This window comes from Carlito syrichta, unplaced genomic scaffold, assembly GCF_000164805.1.
Source record: "Carlito syrichta isolate Samal-C Ts95f unplaced genomic scaffold, Tarsius_syrichta-2.0.1 Scaffold305239, whole genome shotgun sequence".
Classification (NCBI taxonomy): Eukaryota; Metazoa; Chordata; class Mammalia; order Primates; family Tarsiidae; genus Carlito; species Carlito syrichta.
Window position 1 is genome coordinate 575900 of NW_007249335.1, and position 18589 is coordinate 594488.

Below are 18589 nucleotides of genomic sequence, written 5' to 3' on the forward strand. Positions count from 1 at the left end.
GCAGCCAGAATTACAGGCACGCGCTACCATGCCCAGCTGATTTTTTGATTTATTGTAGAGTTGAGGTCTCCCCAAGTTGCCCAGGCGGGTCTCAAACCCACGGGCTCAGGCAATCCACTCAGCCTCCCAAGGCGCGGGATTACAGACTGAGCCACCGAGCCCAGCTCATGCACAAATTCACCCATCTTTTTTGTAGGTTTTTTAGTTTGGGGTATATAATTGCTTATAGTAGTCTGCAGTGATCCCTGAATTTCTGTGATATCAGTTGTAATATTTCTTTTTTCATCTCTGATTTTATGTATGTATTCGCTCTTTTTTTCTTAATCTCCTTTACGGTTTGTTGATTTTGTTATCTTTCAAAAAAACCAACTTTTATTTATTTTCTTCTACTCTTGCTTTTCTAGTTCTTTGGGATGCATCATTAGAATGCTTATTTGAAGTTTTTTTACTATTTTGATTGTTGCTTGATAGCACCTTCTCTTCTGATTTATTGATCTATGGAAATGATCTTGAGTTTCTCCTTAGTTTTATTAGTACAATGAATTAATATGAATTGATTAGTTGACAAAGTGCCACATTGTTTTCATATTGAAGTTTTATAATATAGTAATGCCTTGTAAGGATATTCCACTTCATTGCTCTTATTTTTTAGAAATTTCCTGGTATTATTTGTCTTTTCAGAGAACATGAGAATCAGCTTATTTGTTTACAAATAAAGACAAATAAAAACCTATTTTACTAGGATTATATTAGATTTATACATCAATTTTAAGATAATTAACTTTATCCTTGATGTTAAATATGATTCAAGTCTTTTTGTGGTTGTTCAGGAATATAAGTCTTGAGCATTTGTTGGCAATATATATCTATGTTGTAATTTTAAATGTCAGATATTTATTTCTTATACTAATTTTGTACAGTCTACCACTAAATTATCTTTTTAGTCATACCAGGTACAAAATTATGTAATTTGAAAGTTTACATCTACAAAATATTAAAATTGATAAAAGCAACTTTGGTGTTTTTCTGTTAAAACTGAGTTTGACATTCAGGCTGAGATTAATATATTTCCTTACATTAAGTATCTTTCCAAAATTTTCTTTTATTTTTTAAACAATTAAGAATACTTGGGGAATGTTGTAAATGCCTTTGAAATGTTTATGAAAGTAACCTTATATCTTTCTCTTAAGCTTTATTAAAAAAACATTTATATTAGTAAATTTTCTGGCATAGAGTCATTCTTGCATTTCCGAAATGAAGTCCTCGGTTCATAATGTGTTATTATTTTAGTGTGCTATTAGAATTTGTTTGCAAATATATATTTATAATTTGTTATTAATATTCTCAAGTAAGATTGACGAGATGTGTGCAAATCTAATCTAATTTAATTTTAATATACTAGTAACACAAAAAATTCTAATATCCCACATACATCATTTTTTATTTGGTTTTTATTTTTTATGCAATAAAATAGTTTAAATAGCACTGGAACTATCAACTGAAAAGTGGTGGTAGAATTTCATCATAAGACCACTTTCTTTTGTAAGGTTTAGGTGTTTGAGCTTTTCCTTTATTTCTCCTATTAAAATCTGTTGGTTTAGATTTTCTTTCCATTCTAGGATTTGGTTGAATAAATAACATTATCTCAGAAAACTACCCATTTTGTCTACATTTTTTAAATAAAGCAATGTCTCTTTTATGATGCTTTTATTTTTCCCTAATTTGTGAATATTCCCCCACATACTGTTTATTTTTCATAGCTATGCTGTCTTATATTTTCTTGATTAATTGGAATCTCTCATATCCATCACAATTGGTTTGATTTATATATAAAGGTAGCTGTTATTTTATGTCTGTAATATATACACTTTGGAAATATTAAGACTTTTTGTAGTTATAGTGAACATTTTCTGAGCATTTCTTTAAAAATTTTGTAGTCCTAACTGGGCATGGTGGCTCACACCTGTAATCCCAGCACTTGGGAGGCAGAGGTGAGAGGACTGACAGAACCTACATGTTCAAGACCAGCTGGGCAACATGGCAAGACCTCGTCTCTACAATAAATCAAAAAATTACCTGGGTGTGGTGATGTGTGCCTGTAGTTCCAGCTACTTGGAAGGCTGAAGCGGAAGGATCGACTGAGCCCAGCAGGTTAAGGCTGGAGTGGTCGTGAGCGTGCCACGGCTCTCCAGCCTGGGTGGCAGAGTGATACCCCAACTCAAAAAACAAAACAAACAAAAAAAAAAAACCCACCTTAGTCTTTATTTCAGATCACATCATTAAATATTTATCTTATATTTACCTTCTTAATTGGTATATTTGCCCACTTGATTTGTCAAGGACTTAGAGAAGTTAATAAAACTTTTCTATCACAGGATAAAATATTTCTATTTCTATCCCTCCTTACAGTTTCTGTTATACCTGCTGCATGAATATTGCTGCTGCATTATGTCATGAACAGCAATTCCCATTTTATCTTTATTGTGAATTATCATTAGCCCTATAAAATATCCTTTTTATCATTTAATTATTTTTTGTTTGAATTTCACCTTGTTAGATATAAAGATGGCATCTTGCTTTATTTTACATTTATACTTTTGCTCGTTTTTTATTCCATTTCTTTCTGAATCACTTATTTTAATTGAGTCTCTCTGCTTTGCAGTACAATCAGATAACTTTGTCTTTCAATATGTGAATTAAACCCATTGACATCTATTACTTTGACAGGCATGTTCAACCTTAGTTCAATGTCATTTAATGTCATATTTTCTATTGCTAGTGCTTCTTTAAGTCTTACAATGTGAGATGTTTGGGGTTTCTGTTCATTATTTTTCAGTGTACGGTTGTTCTGATACTTAAGAATGTTTTCATTTAAATTTTCCTTTCTTTTTCCATTCCATTAGTTTCCTTCCTTGAACAATTGTAGAGTTAGCAGGCTTTCTACCTAACCTTTTATCATTCCATGATTTAGTAACTAATTTTAACTTTTTTTGGTGTTTACTTTGTATTCTTAGATCTGATAATACTTGTTTTACTTGATTTATCAAGGTTAAATTATGGATAATCCGCAAAGTTACTGTAAACCCACTATTTGTTCAGTTGTTCATTATTTTTATATAGCACTTTCTTGGATTATGCTCTGTCACTTCAATGCATATATTTGTTTAATCTCAGTCTTATCGAATTAAACATATTCAATAATCGTCACATGTGTTATTGTTATAATTTCCTCAGTCATCTCTTGGTGACTTATGTTCACTCTCAGGCAATGAAGAACTTACAAAGAACTCATGGGAAAAATATTAGTTGAACTTATGCTTGATCACTACTAGTAAACTTTATAGTTTGATTTACCCAAACATCACATTCATGTGCCATATTTTTCCTTTGAGTTTTATGTAAGTATTTCTTCATTAGTCTCTGCCATTGGATGGCTGCATTTTATAAATTTAAAACCCGTCTGATATTTCTTTATTCGAGTTAACCTTTATTGACTGGAACCCCAATTTTTTCTCTGTCCATAAAACCCAATAATTTTAATAAACAATAACCAAAATGACCACTCCAAGTTAATTCCCCTAACTCACTTAAATATCATACTTTTCAATATGTAGATTCAAATCATTTTAATGTAATCAAAGTTGTTTAGTTATAACATTTTTTAAAGTTCTTCCTTTATGCTTTTCTTCTTTAATGACTCTTTTTGGTTATGACAGAACTTCTGGCCAGGAACAGTGGCTCTTATCTGTAATCCCAGCACTTTGGGAGGCTGAAGCAGGGAGATTGCTTGAGACTAGGTGTTCAAGACCAGCTGGTCAACATAATGAAAACCCTTTTCTACCAAAAGAAGTTGGCCATTCACGGTAGCAAGCATTTCTCTCCCAAGATACTCAGGAGGCGAGGTAGAAATATTGCTTGAGCCTAAGGGGTTTGAGGCTGCTATGAGCTGTGATTACACCACTGCACTCCAGCCTGGGTGACAGAGTAAGAGATCCTGCCTGGAAGAAAGGAAGGAAGAGTACAGAGTAGGAGAGAGGGAGAGAAGATAACTTTTTTGTCTTGTGTACTATTTTATCATTCTCTTTCAAAACTAGTTTAAATCTATACTTCTGTTTATTTTTTTCTGTGTCCTACCTTCCGAGCAATTTTTCCCCAAAATCCTTCTTTTAAAAAGAAAGTGTTTTACTTTTCTTCTTTAGCTGTTTCCTGATTTCTGGAAGCTCATTTTCATCTGTCATATTGTCAAGCTGTATTTTTTACTTGACATTTTTCCATCATATGGGGCATTATTTCCTTACTTTTCTATTGTTTTCTTCATGTATCCATTCTTATGCTACATTTTCTAGCAACCTTCAGGAAACCTTTTCCTGCAGTGTGTTCTTCATATTTGGGTAGACTTTGCTATTCTTCTCACATTTTTCATGGAGAATCTTTGTGTCAGTGCTATACTCAGTTTCTTCTTCACTGCTCATCACTGAATGAGTTTAACTCTCCTGGATTAGCAACTTGGTGAAAGTACCTACAGAAGGTTAGGAAAAGGCACAGAGTAACCTTTTAGGTTTCTTCTTTGCTGACTACTTCCAAATATTAGTGCACCTTTTGGCTCTTTACGGATGTGCCTTCTCTTTTTTTCTGCCCAAGACATAATACAACAGCCATGCTGAAAATAGCCCTAATCACCCATGTGGTATTCTATAGCCACAGTTGTATCAAGGGTGTAGCTTTTGAAATACAAATTAAGCACCTTGCCTTTATTTTAGAAAGTATGTTTTTACTGGGACTTCCCTAGATAATCTATCACTTAAGCCTTTTTCACTCTGCCCTGATTCTTTTCTCTACTTCCTCCTAAGCACCTTCTCCTCAGTTCCACCATTACAGGCAGAAGAACCAGCAAAGAAAAAAGGAAAGAGATATTAGGTATTAATAATGAATTATTTGAAATCAGAGAATATCAGAAGTAAGCATTGACAGGCATACTTGGACTGACATACTATGAATTTTAACCTTTAAGTTAATGGGAGCCATAAGATACTTTTAACTACTGGATTTAAAAATTTTATCATTTAACATAATCTGACTCTGCTGATTAATTCCATATAAGATATGCAAAATATAGAAAATAAAATATCTTTGGAATAAAAATAAAACTGAACTAATGAATAGGAGTTAAAATTACAGTTAAAATTTCTGTCTGATGTAGAAACAATACATGATCCATAGAAAATTCTGGAAAAACTAGATATTAATAAAGTAGAAATATTAAAATGTATAACATTTGGGGCATAAATATAAATGCATATATTTTATTGTTTTAAAATTGGAATCAATCTCTAAATATTGTGATCTCAATTTTATCATTTTTGTATACATAGTCTTTTAAGTGGGATTTTAAATTTTTTATAATAAGATTTTGAAATAGAATTTTATAATATACTGTATAGTATCCCATCATATGCAAGAAGTGTAATTCATTGTATCGATTCTCTCTTACAAAATATTTAGGTGTCTCTGACACTGTAAATTGTAACGTGTAAATTGTTCTAGCACACACGTTAGTGTACTTTAAATGGTGTCATCTCAGTAGTCTTTTAGATAAATTGAAAGGAATAAAATTTCTGGGACAGAAAACTATGTATGTTGTCTATATATTTTCTCAAATCGTTCTCCAGAAAGGTTTTATTACTTTTTATTCTCACCTTTAGACAATTGGCTAATTTCCTTTTATTTGAATCATTGGAAAATAAACATCCAACTTGGTATATAAAATATGATCTCCTCCTCATGTTCTTTCATAGTTACAATTATTAGTGAGTTTGAGGTGTTTTTGAATTCATGGGGCATGTGCATTTCTCCTTTTATAAATTGCCTGTCCATGCTCTATGACCTTGAAGTTCTTTTTTTTTTTTTTTAATGAAAAAACTCTTTTATATGTGGCAAGTGTAACTCCTCTTCTCCGTCTTTGGTTTGCCTTGTGATTTTTTTTTTTCTTTTGAGTCAGGGTCTCACTCTGTTGCCCAGACTAGAGTGTAATGGCATGGATCACGGTTTACTACAGCCTTGACCTCCTGGTGTCAGGTGATCCTTCTGCCTCAGACTCCTGAGAAGCAGGGACTACGTGTGTGCATGATCACACCTGGCTAATTTTTTTATTTTTCACAGAGATGTGGTCTGGCTATGTTTCCTAGGCTGGTCTCGAACTCCTGGACTCAAGTGATCCTGGTGCCTTGGTCTCTCAAAGTGCTGGGATTATAGGTGCAAGCCACTGCACCCAGTCTGCCTTGTAATTTTGTCTGTCATTTTAACACAGAATTTTTAATGCTTATGAATCTGTTGGTATGTTCCTTCATATTTTCTTCTTTTGTTTTTATATTTAGAAATAAATTTGTCTTTTAAAAATTATATAAAAATCTGAAATGCATTTTCTTCCTTTTTACACTTTTTGAAATGTCACAATTATCACTTATTAAATTGTTACATGATCTGAGGACTGTTTTATATTTTCTATTGTGTCATTTTTCTCACCGATGGTACTTTACCATACTATGCTCAGTCACGTTCTGCAATTTGTAATATGCCATATAATGTTGTATAGTTTGCAAGAAATTATTACAAAATAATACAGCACGCTCTTCTGTATGTTTTACAATTTATTGTTTTCACCAATATTTCCCTAGATAAACTTAAAAACATTTTGCCATGTTCCATAAAAGAGTGCTGGAATTTTTATTTTGATGTCACTAATATATTATTTAGGAAGAATGTGTTATCAGGAACACTGGATTTCTCTTTCTACACATTTTAATATTTTTCTTTAAACTGCCGTTTAGTTTTTTCATTGAATATGCACATATGTAAATTTTTCCTAGATATTTGTATTTTATGTCTGGCTAACTCACAATCTTATAACAATATGAAAACAACAGATTTATTTAGAAAGTTATTTAAAATTTTCAACACTTATATAAATGTTTCTTGGTACCATTTCTCTTCAGGGATTTTATTGTAAAAACTATCATTGTATTACTTACACTTTTGAGACTTCAGCTCTATTTTAAAATTTTTTAAAAACCCTAACCTTTTTGTTTATTTTGTCTTATTTAAATAAGAAAAAAGGTCATTAACTCTTAAGATGATTTTACCACCAAAAATAAGATAACTGATAACATGAATAAATTAATTTCATCCTCATTCTTGACATTATAAATATTAATTGCGTTATGAGACCACATAGCACTTAACTGCCTAAGCATTTGTTAACTTATAACACAAATGGTTTTAATATGCAGGTCCTAAATTCCTAAATTAATAGTGTTTTTTAAACATATATCAAAATAACTAATATTGTTCATTATATTTTAGGTTAGTGGGATGGTTTGGCCATGAAGTGAGCACCAGATTTAAAATGGATAACAGTAAGTGTACTCAATTTTACCTCATAAGTCATTTTATTTTAACTTTATTTCAACTTTCATCTGTCTTTGTATTATATGTAATGTGCATGCCCCATGGAGAGTGCACTTTGAAAATGTCACTGAGAATTCTTAAAATAAGAAATGACATTTCCAGAGTGTAAGACTAAGTGTTTATAGATTTTAGCATGATTTTTGAGTCTATCCCTTTGTAGGGACATAAAAGGAAATGAAGTCTAAGGTGAGGCTCATGTGTCTCGGTCAGATCCCATCAATATAGAGTGCCCTAGACATCGAGCAGTGAGAATACAAGGAGATTCGGGACTTGAGGCCAGATCCAGGCAAACCTGAGTGTCAGTCCCACTTTGCTGTTTAGTCATTCTTAGATCCTGCTCAAGTTATATCATCTTGGGTCATGATCTTTTTTTTTTTTCTTTTCCACATATCCGATGTGAATAATAATATGTATTTTCAAATGTTGTTTAAGGGTGATTCGAGCCCAAGATTGTAAACCAAGTAACAAATAGCAGTATCTTAATAAATATTCCTTTTCAATCTTCTTTTCTCCTAAATAATCTTCTTTTGTTTTTGTCACATATCAAAGAGTGTAGTAATTCTTAAGAGCAGGTAAAGTCCAGTGGGTAGAAATGAAACTATGCCAAGCATGGGGCTAACAAATTACCTTACTTCTTTTTCCTGAGTGACCCTATTTTTCAGTCAAATAAGATACAGAAAACATCATTAGTGCTTTGAGATTTCCACATACACTTGATCCTTCAATTGTTTCAAACCTCTGAGATACTGTTTTATATATACAGATGCCCCTTGACTTATTCAGGAGTTACTTCCCAATAAGCTTATCATAAGCAGAAAATATCATAAGTCCAAAATGCACCTAATCTAAGGAACATCATAGCTTAGCCCAGCCTACCTTAAATGTGCTCAGAACATTTACTTTAGCCGACATTGGACAAAATCATCTAACACAAGCCTTTTTTTTTTTTTGAGTCGGGTTCTCATTCTGTCACCCACACTGGAGTGTACTGGCATGCTCATGGCCACCGTAGTCTCGACCTGTTGGGCTCAGGCAATCCTTCCATCTCAGCCTTCCAAGTAGCAGGAACTACAAGCATGCACCACCACACCCAGCTAATTTTTTTTATTTATTGTAGAGACAAGGTCTCACCAAGTTGCCCAGGCTGGTCTCAAACCCCTGGGCTCAGACAATCCTCTTGCCTCAGCCTCCCAAAGTTCTGGCATTAGGGGCTTGTGTCACCGCACCCGGCAACAGAAGCTTATTTTATAATAAAATGTTGACTATCTCATGTAGTTTATCGAATGCCAGATTGAAAGTGAAAAACAGAATGGGTGTACGGGCACTCAGAATATGGTTTCCACTGAGTGCATATCACTTTTGTATCACTGTGAAGTTAAAACATTGTAAATCAAGTCATTGTAAGTTGGGAGCGTCTGTATTCACATTTGCAACACATTGCAAGATGGGATATTTTAGCCAAATCAGGAATCCTGTATTTTATCTTGGCTGTTGAAATATTTAGCTCTGTTATTATACCAGTTACTTAAATTCTTTGAAATGGGTATTCTTATCTGTAAATAAAATAACTGGATTAGATTGGGGGTAGGTAAACTTTTTAAAAATAAAGAACCAGATAAAAAACTATTTTTAAGTTTTTGGGCTACACCATCTCTGTGGCAAATGCTCAATTCTGTCATTGTGGTGGTCAGTCACAGATGACACATAAATAAAAGATTATGGCTACCTTCCAATAAAACTGTACTTAAAAAAACAAGTAGTGGGTCAGATTTGGTGCTCATATTGTCTAACCCTGGATTCATTGACTATCTAAAGAGCCATCATGTTTTAACATTCTTTTATTCAGTCATAGTTTTAACTTGACCTCTGATTAAGCATCTTAACCCTAATGAATTTAACTTGCTAGAATTCAGTGTACTTGAGTCTAATTAGAATAGTATCTGCTATTAATTTATCTTAGGCAGATTTATTTCTAAAGCTCCCTCCTCTCTTTTTTATTTTTTTCCCGCAAGACAAGCCACTTCACCTAATAATCTTAAGACTGAAAGTCACCTCCATTTCACTCATATGTCTGCCTTTGGGTGACATTACAATTACATGCCACTCAAATCTTAATGCTCTCTCTTGTTGACATGGTTTCATAATAGAAAAGCAATGTGTGGGGCAGGACAAGAAATGCTGGCATGGGAATGGGAAGGTAGAGCATGGGGTCCAGAAAACTTCCAGAAGTCGTTTATGTTTTGTATCAAAGGGTTCTGGTGTTCTACCAACAGGGGAGATGGAAATTTCTGGTGAAGGGAAAACAAGCCAGTATTTTAGCTCCATTGAGTTTCTCTTAAGTAGTTCAGAAATCCTATCTAGCAATAAAAGTCTGTCTTATTCATTTGCTCTCCACCACATTACTATTTTAACGGATACTTTTTAAGGCATATTTTATGAAAATGACATGATATTAATTTCTCAGAGCTGCAGTTAATCTCTGGAGTGAATGGATTCCGAATCTCAAATCCTCCCATGTTGCTGGTCTGTTCCTTACACGCTAGTTTAGAGGTAAGAGATCTATGTTTCTACCTCCCATGCCCCTCCCTTCTTTCTTGACCCAACAGTAACTTGCTGTAGTGCTTTCTCTGCTCATCAGCAAGATTACGAATGTGCACTCTGTGTAAAAAATGGACGGAGAAAACATTCTCCTCTAGGACGGTGACCATGTGATGATTATCTCCTTCTATTAATGTCCCCACTCCCTAGCACAATGTTAGGCACATTGTTGATACATAGTAAATATCAAATGGAATTCATCTGGAATTTTTGTTGTTGTTGTTGTTGTTGTTTCTCTTAGAATCGATGTAAACATGAATGAATTATTTCATCTTCTCTTGGTTATACTAAATAAGCATGTCATATTTAGTTATTTATTAAATTACTCATTCAACATGAATTTATTGAGAAAATAGGATGTGCCAGACAAGATTACTAGGAACTCTATTCCTTCTAGCTCATTGTAAACCAATGAACTGTCCAAATACCATGTGACAAAGCTATAGGAGGTCTTACTTTAAGGGGAAAAAACTGAAACTAATCAGGATAAACCAAAGATTGTGTAAGATTTCCTCATGAAGCAGGGTGTTTGTTTTTTTTTTTTTAAATGGGACTTCTATGCCATTATATCCATATATTTTCTACTGTTACTGACTCAATATTTTTGTTTAAATTCATTAATATTTTTACTTAGACAAATTTAGTTTCATCCCCAAGTTATAAATGAAACTAATTTTTTAGATGTTATTATTTGAGGTTAAACTAAATATATTCAAGTAAATATAGAGTCTGTAATTATATACTAGGTGATGCACACTTGTAGTCCTGGCTACTTGGGAGGCTGAGGTGGCTACTTGGGAGCCTGATCCTAGGTGGTCCACGCTGTGAACTGTGATCACTGCACTGCACTCTAGCCTGGGCAACAGAGTGAGACCTCAATTCAAATAACAATAATAATAATATATATAATTATTATTAACTTTAATACATACATTCAGTAAATACATATTGTGTATACATATATTTAAGTAAAATATCTTTTAAGTAAATATATGTATATATTTCTAATAGAGATTTTATATATGTATTCAAATAAGAATTTGAATTTTTTTCTTTCATGCCTACTTCTAAAATCACCTAGCTTATGAAATTTTAGAAAATCTTGTTATAGAGGATTTCAGCATCATTGTAGAATTCTGTGAACACTTAACAGCAGTTTCTCATTCTGGCCACTGGATGGCAGCATCAAGTTCCTCTGCTTTTATAAAACTTCACCACTGGATAGTGTTATTCACTACCTTTTCATTTTAATCCCAATTTAAAGAACATCTACTAAGTTTGATCACTAGATGGCACTTGTGCTGTTTTCACTTGGCAGAGTTTTTTTTTTAACTTGAAAAATAGACCCAGTAATGAGATTTTTCAGGCAGTGATATATTTTTTGACTAAAAATCTGCTTAGTAAATCAGGTAATAATATTTGAGTTGTTTTTTTTATAATATACATTCAGAGAAGAATTTTGTTTAAACATTTTTTTAAAATATTCTACTTTGCAACTTTATATCAGGGAGATATGTTACAATATAAGCACCAAGACACACCTTAGAAATAACTAGTTCATAAAGTAATTTTCTCTAATTTACTTTATCATTGCAAATAACTTCTCAGACATATCCAGAACTTTTCTTTTAAACACTTATTTTTGCATGTTGTCTGCAGTGGGCTGGCTTTTCTTCCAGTATTCACCCTTTCACTGTGGAAAAGGAGACAGATTCTTATTTTCCTATCATACTGCATTAGAGTCCTCTAGGCAAGGTTTTTATTCTCAGTTACAGTTGGAAAAGTGATTTTCTTTTTAAAAAGTAACTTAATCCCAGCAAAAAGATGTGAAAAGCCACAAGAAGAAATATATACAGTTCTCTGGAGCTTCATATCACCTATGTATTTCTTTAGAGCCTCTTACTGAAGTCATTCACTGCTGAGGCCCTGTGCGAACCATAGTTATCTTTAATCAACTCTTATGTCGGTGAAACTGTTTTTCAAAATTCCTCCTTCCCATTATAAATCGCAAAATTTTTAAATTACAAAATAATGCATTTAATGGCTTCTCATGCCGTATCTAACTGTTAAAATATCCTACTTCCTAGATATTTCTGAGCTTGCCGTGAAAGCACCCGTGAATTAATCAAGTTTGTACTTATCTTACCCCTTCAAGACAATTTATTGCATTGTGTGAGATACATGTTGGAAGTCTGAATAAATGAAAGAAATAAGTACATCATCTAAACTGGCTCTCTTCGTTTTAGTAAAACATTCTGCATTGGCAAATACCAACTGGAGGAGAGATTCTATATTAAGACTCAATTTTATATAAATAAGGCCTTGGATTTTCAATATAAGAATTGTTTTATAATATATTTATGTGACTTTTTTTATAATTACATGTGTATATGTTTGCTGGATGTTCAAAGAGCACCTTATAATCAGTTTCAAACTGGAACTCAATCCTTTGTACAATACTTTTTAAAATATTGTGGATCAAGGGGAAGGAGCATGAGGTTGGGAACCAGAAGGCAAAGAGTCCCCTCTTAAGTGGACACTAAATGTGACTTCACGCAAGCAGTAACTGCTTTTGAGCTTATTTTCCTCCTTTTTTAAATAAAAATATTTGGACTTGATTACATCAGATGTCTTCTCAATTTTCCAATTGCTTAATTAAAACTAAACACATACATTGTATTTTGAAAGTTTATGTGTATATTTAGGAATAGGTAGACAATTTTAGGCTTTTTCAGTACTATGACTTCACAATGAAATAAGTAGCTGGAAATACAAAATACAAAAATACAAAATACAAAAATAGAGCATTCTGCTAAAATACATTACAAGTCAGAAGACTCAAAACAGAAACTTGTGCTAAGGGTTTCCTTTCAAAGTTATTAGGGAGAATTTTAGAGAAAAGAACTTAAAGAGAAAAATATGAGAATTGAAAACATCATTCTATGCTTATTTTTCCTATTTAAACTTATCTGACTTTTCTAGCTTTGCATTCATTTTACTCAGTAAGAAAAATATAATCCAAGAAGTTGAAATTCTGCCAAGGATTCTCTTATAAGATGAATATTTTTCAAATTATATTTCCTAATTTTTTAATTTAAGAAATCATTCTTTCCCAAAAGTAAAAGCATAAAATTATGAAAAGTGAAAAAATGGGATATCCATTTTACTTTTCTACTATTAATCCCTCTTAATATTTATATTTATTTATTTGAGACAGAGTCTCTATCATACTGGCAGAAATGCAGTGGTGTGATCATAGCTAACTGCAACCTGAACTCCTGGGCTCAATCACTCCTCCTCTCTCAGTTCCCTAAGTAGCTGGGACCACAAGTGTATGAAACAACACTTGGCCATTTTTATTTTTTTATTTTTTGTAGTGACAAGGTCTCACTATGTTGCCAAAGCTGGTCTCAAACTTCAGGCCTCAAGCCATCCTCCCGCCTCAGCCTCCCAAAATGCTGGTATTACAGGAATGATCCACTGATCCAGGTCCCTCTTAATATTTTCACGTGAGGCTCAGAATAGACTTTTACTTTCTGTTAGAGAAATTTAAGTGTCTCAGAATATAATTGCCTTTATTGTGGTGGTAACGTGATAAATTTTTTTACATTGAAGTTATTTTCGTATTAAAGAGTAATAATATTCCACAGTATATTAAAAGGGAAACTATTTGTCATGCAAAAAATTTGATTTCTCGTTATCAAAAGAAATCTGAAAGAGCTAGCCTCCCACCCCCTTTATTAAACAATTATAAACCTAAGTAATATTCCCCAAAGTCTTACTAACTTCTGAATACAAATTAGCTATTATTAAAAGTAATACTTAACACATTGCCAATACCTGCATATCATGGCATGAATAGCAGAGCCATCAAATTTAATAGAATTATTTATGAATTAGAAGTTCCTAGAATATTATTAATCTCCAGCGAGATTCCTGGAAATATTCCTCTCAGTTTTGTGTTCCAAACATCACAGCCAAACCACCTATGGTCGGTGCCTTGTCTGTCCCCGCTCTTCTGTGAAAATATTGATCCTTGATCTTTGATCCACAACTTGGCTGTAATCCCTTGCGTTCTCATTGTGCCAAGTCTGCCTACATTTTGTTTTTTTACACAAGGGAATAAAGGGCTGCCCTCTACCAAAGTCCTTGTAACCTGGGTCACCTGAATCCTGAAGCAGTATTGTTTGTACCTGCAGCTCAGAGGCTTATGAAACCGAGATATTAGCTTCTGCTTGCAACTAGTATCTTTGGTGGCTTCAGACATAGTCCGTGGGATCTGGCTGAAGAAAAAGACAAGGACCACTGCTTCTCCTCTCCTCCTTAGATGTCATTCCCTTCAATGTAGCTCCCCTCCTCTCTTTCAGTCAAATTCATATTCTCCATGCAATATACTTGCAGAAATCTGTGCCTGAGTGGTTGGAGTTTTATTAGCATACCTGCCTACACATGAATATACAGGAATAACTATCTTCATAGATTTGATAAAAGCTAGATATCACCAAATGACCCCATCTTTGCTCTTGCTACAGAAAAGGGACATTGAATGGCACACCAGTGCATCAGGCTCTGTTTGCATTTCATTCTGTTCTTCTAATTATTATACATATGCATATATGTATAATACTTAGAAGAACAGAACAGTATACACACACACACACACACACACACACACACACACACACACACACACACACACACACACATTTTGGAGTCGAGGTCTCACTCTGTCACCCAGTCTGGAGTGCCATGGCATGCTCACAGCCACCTCACTGCCACTCCAGTGTCGACTCGCTGGACTCCGGTGATCTGTCTGCCTCAGCCTTCCAAGTAGCCAGAACCACGGGTGTGCACTACCACACCCGGCTAATATTTCATTTCATTTCATTTTATTAATTTAATTTTATTTTGATGTAGAGACGAGGTCTTGCCAATTTGCCCAGGCTGGTCTCGAACACACAGACTCAGGCAATCCACTCGTTTCAGCCTCCCAAAGTTCTGGGATTGCAGGCTGAACCACCAAGCCCAGCCGTCATCGTATATTTTTAAGCTCTACTTGACTTAAGAGATAGGCCAGAACATCATGTCTGTTCTGACCCCTATTGTTCCAGCTCAAGTTATCGTGCGCCTTTGGTCACTCTTGTTACTTTAAGCCTCCTCAGGCAGAAAATGGCAGTATTTTCACAGCAGTGCTAGAGTTTAGAAGGAGAAAAAATGATTAAAGAAAGAAAGGAAGCCCAAATGCTTCAGTAATAATAAATATATTTTCTAACATTATTTGATTCCCTGTCTGAAAACGTCACCTTACTTAACTGCTTGCTTTTTTACTGTTAAACTGGGGTGAACTTAGGAGTCAGTAAAACAATTAAAAATACTATCAGTAACACTGTTTTCCACATATGTAAGTTTTAACTCATATGGGATTTTTTGTAGGCCAAACTTAGTATCAGAATAGAAAAAAGTTTTCTTGACTATGATTTTATAACATGATTTTAAGAGAAAAAGTGTAAATTATATAATATTTAAATACATTTATTAAGGTGTGTTTTACTTGATTAATTTAATTTAAATTAACTCTGAAGATAATGATACTAATTAAAGTTTTTTTCTTTTGCGAGTATTACTTAAGTGACATTTGTATAATTTTTCTGTCATAGAAATTTTACCTTCAGTTTTCAATGGAAAATCATTTATAAGAGGGTGTGTTTTCATCCAAAGGGATTATGTAAAAGGATATATTTATTGGAAAGGTCAAAAGTGGGCATTTCCTTTTTAATGCATGATTTGCACTTAGCTTTTGCTTCTTTGTAAATCAATAAGATACTTGAACTTGATTGTTTCTTCTTCTGCAGATCTTTAGGCAGGCAACCATGAGAGTATTGAGGAAAAAATCTATTTTGCTAACTGGTTATCTGGAATACTTGATCAAGCATTACTATGACAAAAATAAAGCAGAAACCAAGAAACCTATCGTGAACATAATTACTCCATCCTGCATAGTGGAGAGGGGCTGCCAGCTAACACTAACATTTTCTGTTTCAAGGAAAAATGTTTTCCAAGAACTAGAAAAAAGAGGAGTGGTTGTAAGTATGACTCTTGCTTTGCTACCAGATTTTCGCTACATGCTGTGTGTTGAGGATACCATTTGGATTCTTTGGTTTATTCATCGTTGCATGTTATTTCACTTCATTCAGCCAGTTGAGGATACACGAAGTGCCAACTAAGCATTCAGCACTCTGCTAACTGAAGGGCACACACCTGTGTTTTCTGATAAAAGGGAAGAAACCACAAATTCTGTTTATGGGAAATAGTTGTATGTAACCTACTCTTTTCATAATAATTTGGGCAGAAAAAATATTTCATCATAATTGATCAGGATCACTAGTCAAACTCTAATATATATTTTTTGAATAAATGGAATTAAAGAACATATCGATTTAGTGAAAGATAAAAAAGAAATCAGACATATTCAGTGACTTGATAGAACTAAATTATTTTCAACCTTGTTACTTCAGTCAGAAAAGATATATCAACACTTCTCTGGAGTGTTAACATTGTAAATAATATATATATATAATATGTAATACATATATATAAACTCTTGAGTCTATGTGGCCCTCTTAGTCTCTTAAAAAGAACTAATAAATGTTAACTGAGTAATTTCAAGGAAAAAAAGATGATAATGCATCTGTTTTCAATAATTGTATCAGTTAGGCCCCCTACTCTTGTGTACCTCCAAACCTGGAGAAGATTCTGGAGGCACAAATCAAGATTTCATATAAAACTCTGCCATGTCCAAGCTCTGTCCTTTTAGAAAAGTTTATTTAGACCTATTGGCTTAAGGTTTTTTGATCTGTATTTTGGGTGTTAAATTACTTATCTCAAAGAGTTGCTATGGGAATTAAATGAAGCAGCACATACAAATGATATACTATATTGTCTAGCCAATAGTGTGTGTGTGGGTTGCTCTTCTTCTTTTTTCTTTTTTTAACGTGTTTATAGAAACAGTGTCTTGCTTTGTTGCCCAGTCTGGTCTTGAACTCCTGGGCTCAAGCAATCCTTCTGCCTCAGCCTCCTGAAGTGCTGGAATTACAGGTGTGAGTTTACCACATCCAGTCAGCATGTTTCTTTTTCTTTTTCTTTTTCTTTTTTTTTTGAGTTGGAGTCTCACTCTGTCAGCCAGGCTGGAGTACAGTGGCAAACTCAAGGCCACCCCAGCATTGACCTGTAGGGCTCCAGTGATCCTTCCGCCTCAGCCTTCCAAGTAGCTGAAACTACAGGCACGCACTACCACACCCGGCTAATATTTTGATTTATTGTAGAGATGGGGTCTCACCAAGTTGCCCAGGTGGGGCTCGAACCCATGGGCTCAGGTAATCCACTCACCTCAGCCTCCCAAAGCACAGGATTACAGGCTGAGCCACCAAGCCCAGTTCAGCATGTTGCTTAAAGTGAGCCACAGTCATCTGCAGGCCGGGTCAAATTACCTGGTGCTATGTCAGGACATGTTGGCATTCCCAGGTGATCTAACCCACTCTTTACCTGCAAGATCAAAGACTAGAGAATTAAATTCAAGTATAATTTGCTAAAACTCTCCAGATCCGAATGAGGTTCTCATTCATTTAAATTTGCCCAAGGGTTTCAGTCCCTCCAGGATTTCCCCACAGAAAAATTGTGTATATGAATTATTGGATGCTTAAAGAAGATAATTGCTAAATGCACTTCAAGAAAGCACTTCAGATATTCACATATCTAACCTATTATTTTAAAAATATTAAGAAAAAAGTTTTAAATAACATAAAAATACTGTTTTACTTAAAGTGAAAAAATTGCTTATATATTAATTTTAGGGAAATCAGCATGAATATTTTACATAAGTTTATCTTGATTGTAGAATTTCAATATGTGAATAATGCTAACTTCATTTTTGGCTTTATTTTTTTCCCACAGTGTGATAAGCGGGAACCAAATGGTATTCGAGTGGCTCCAGTTCCGCTCTACAATTCTTTCCATGATGTTTATAAATTTTTCACTCTACTCACTTCTGTACTTGACTCTGCAGAAACAAGAAATTAGCAATGTTTTCTAGGACAGCATAAGAAAATTATTCTGAAAACTGTTGTGGTTATTTTACTATTATTCAATGTCTGTTGAAAGTATTTCAAAATTGATTGCTTGTAACTGGCAATAAATAATATACTTGGTAAAAATCTCTGATATAATTTTTCAAAGAGTCTGTGATACTAAGAAGTCTACACAACAGTCCAGTCTCCTGGTGCTTGGAAGATCAAAGACTATATTGGTCCAAGTATCATGTACACACTCTCAATAATAAGTTGTCACATTTTATGATCATTGTTGTTTCGTGTTGGTTAATTTATAACTGGCTGAATGGTCACTGATGTTTTGTGTTGGTTTAATTTATAACTGATTGAAAAATTTGTGTAAGCCGGGCTCGGTGGCTAGGCCTGTAATCCCGTGCCTTTGGGAGGCTGAGGTGAGTGGATTGCCTGAGCTCACGGGTTTG

At 33.9% G+C, this 18589-nt stretch overlaps 1 protein-coding gene across 1 annotated transcript in view; it reads left to right on the plus strand.

The window, feature by feature from the left end:
* The window catches only part of KYNU (kynureninase), a 136484-nt gene extending 118209 nt beyond the window's left edge, over window positions 1–18275 (plus strand). The window contains exons 11-14 of the mRNA XM_008061398.2: window positions 7360–7412; window positions 9929–10014; window positions 15915–16145; window positions 18013–18275. Of these exons, the coding sequence (XP_008059589.1) occupies window positions 7360–7412; window positions 9929–10014; window positions 15915–16145; window positions 18013–18138 (496 nt within the window). The 3' untranslated portion in view covers window positions 18139–18275. The remainder of the gene's footprint in view (window positions 1–7359; window positions 7413–9928; window positions 10015–15914; window positions 16146–18012) is intronic.
* Window positions 18276–18589: the final 314 nt, after the last annotated feature.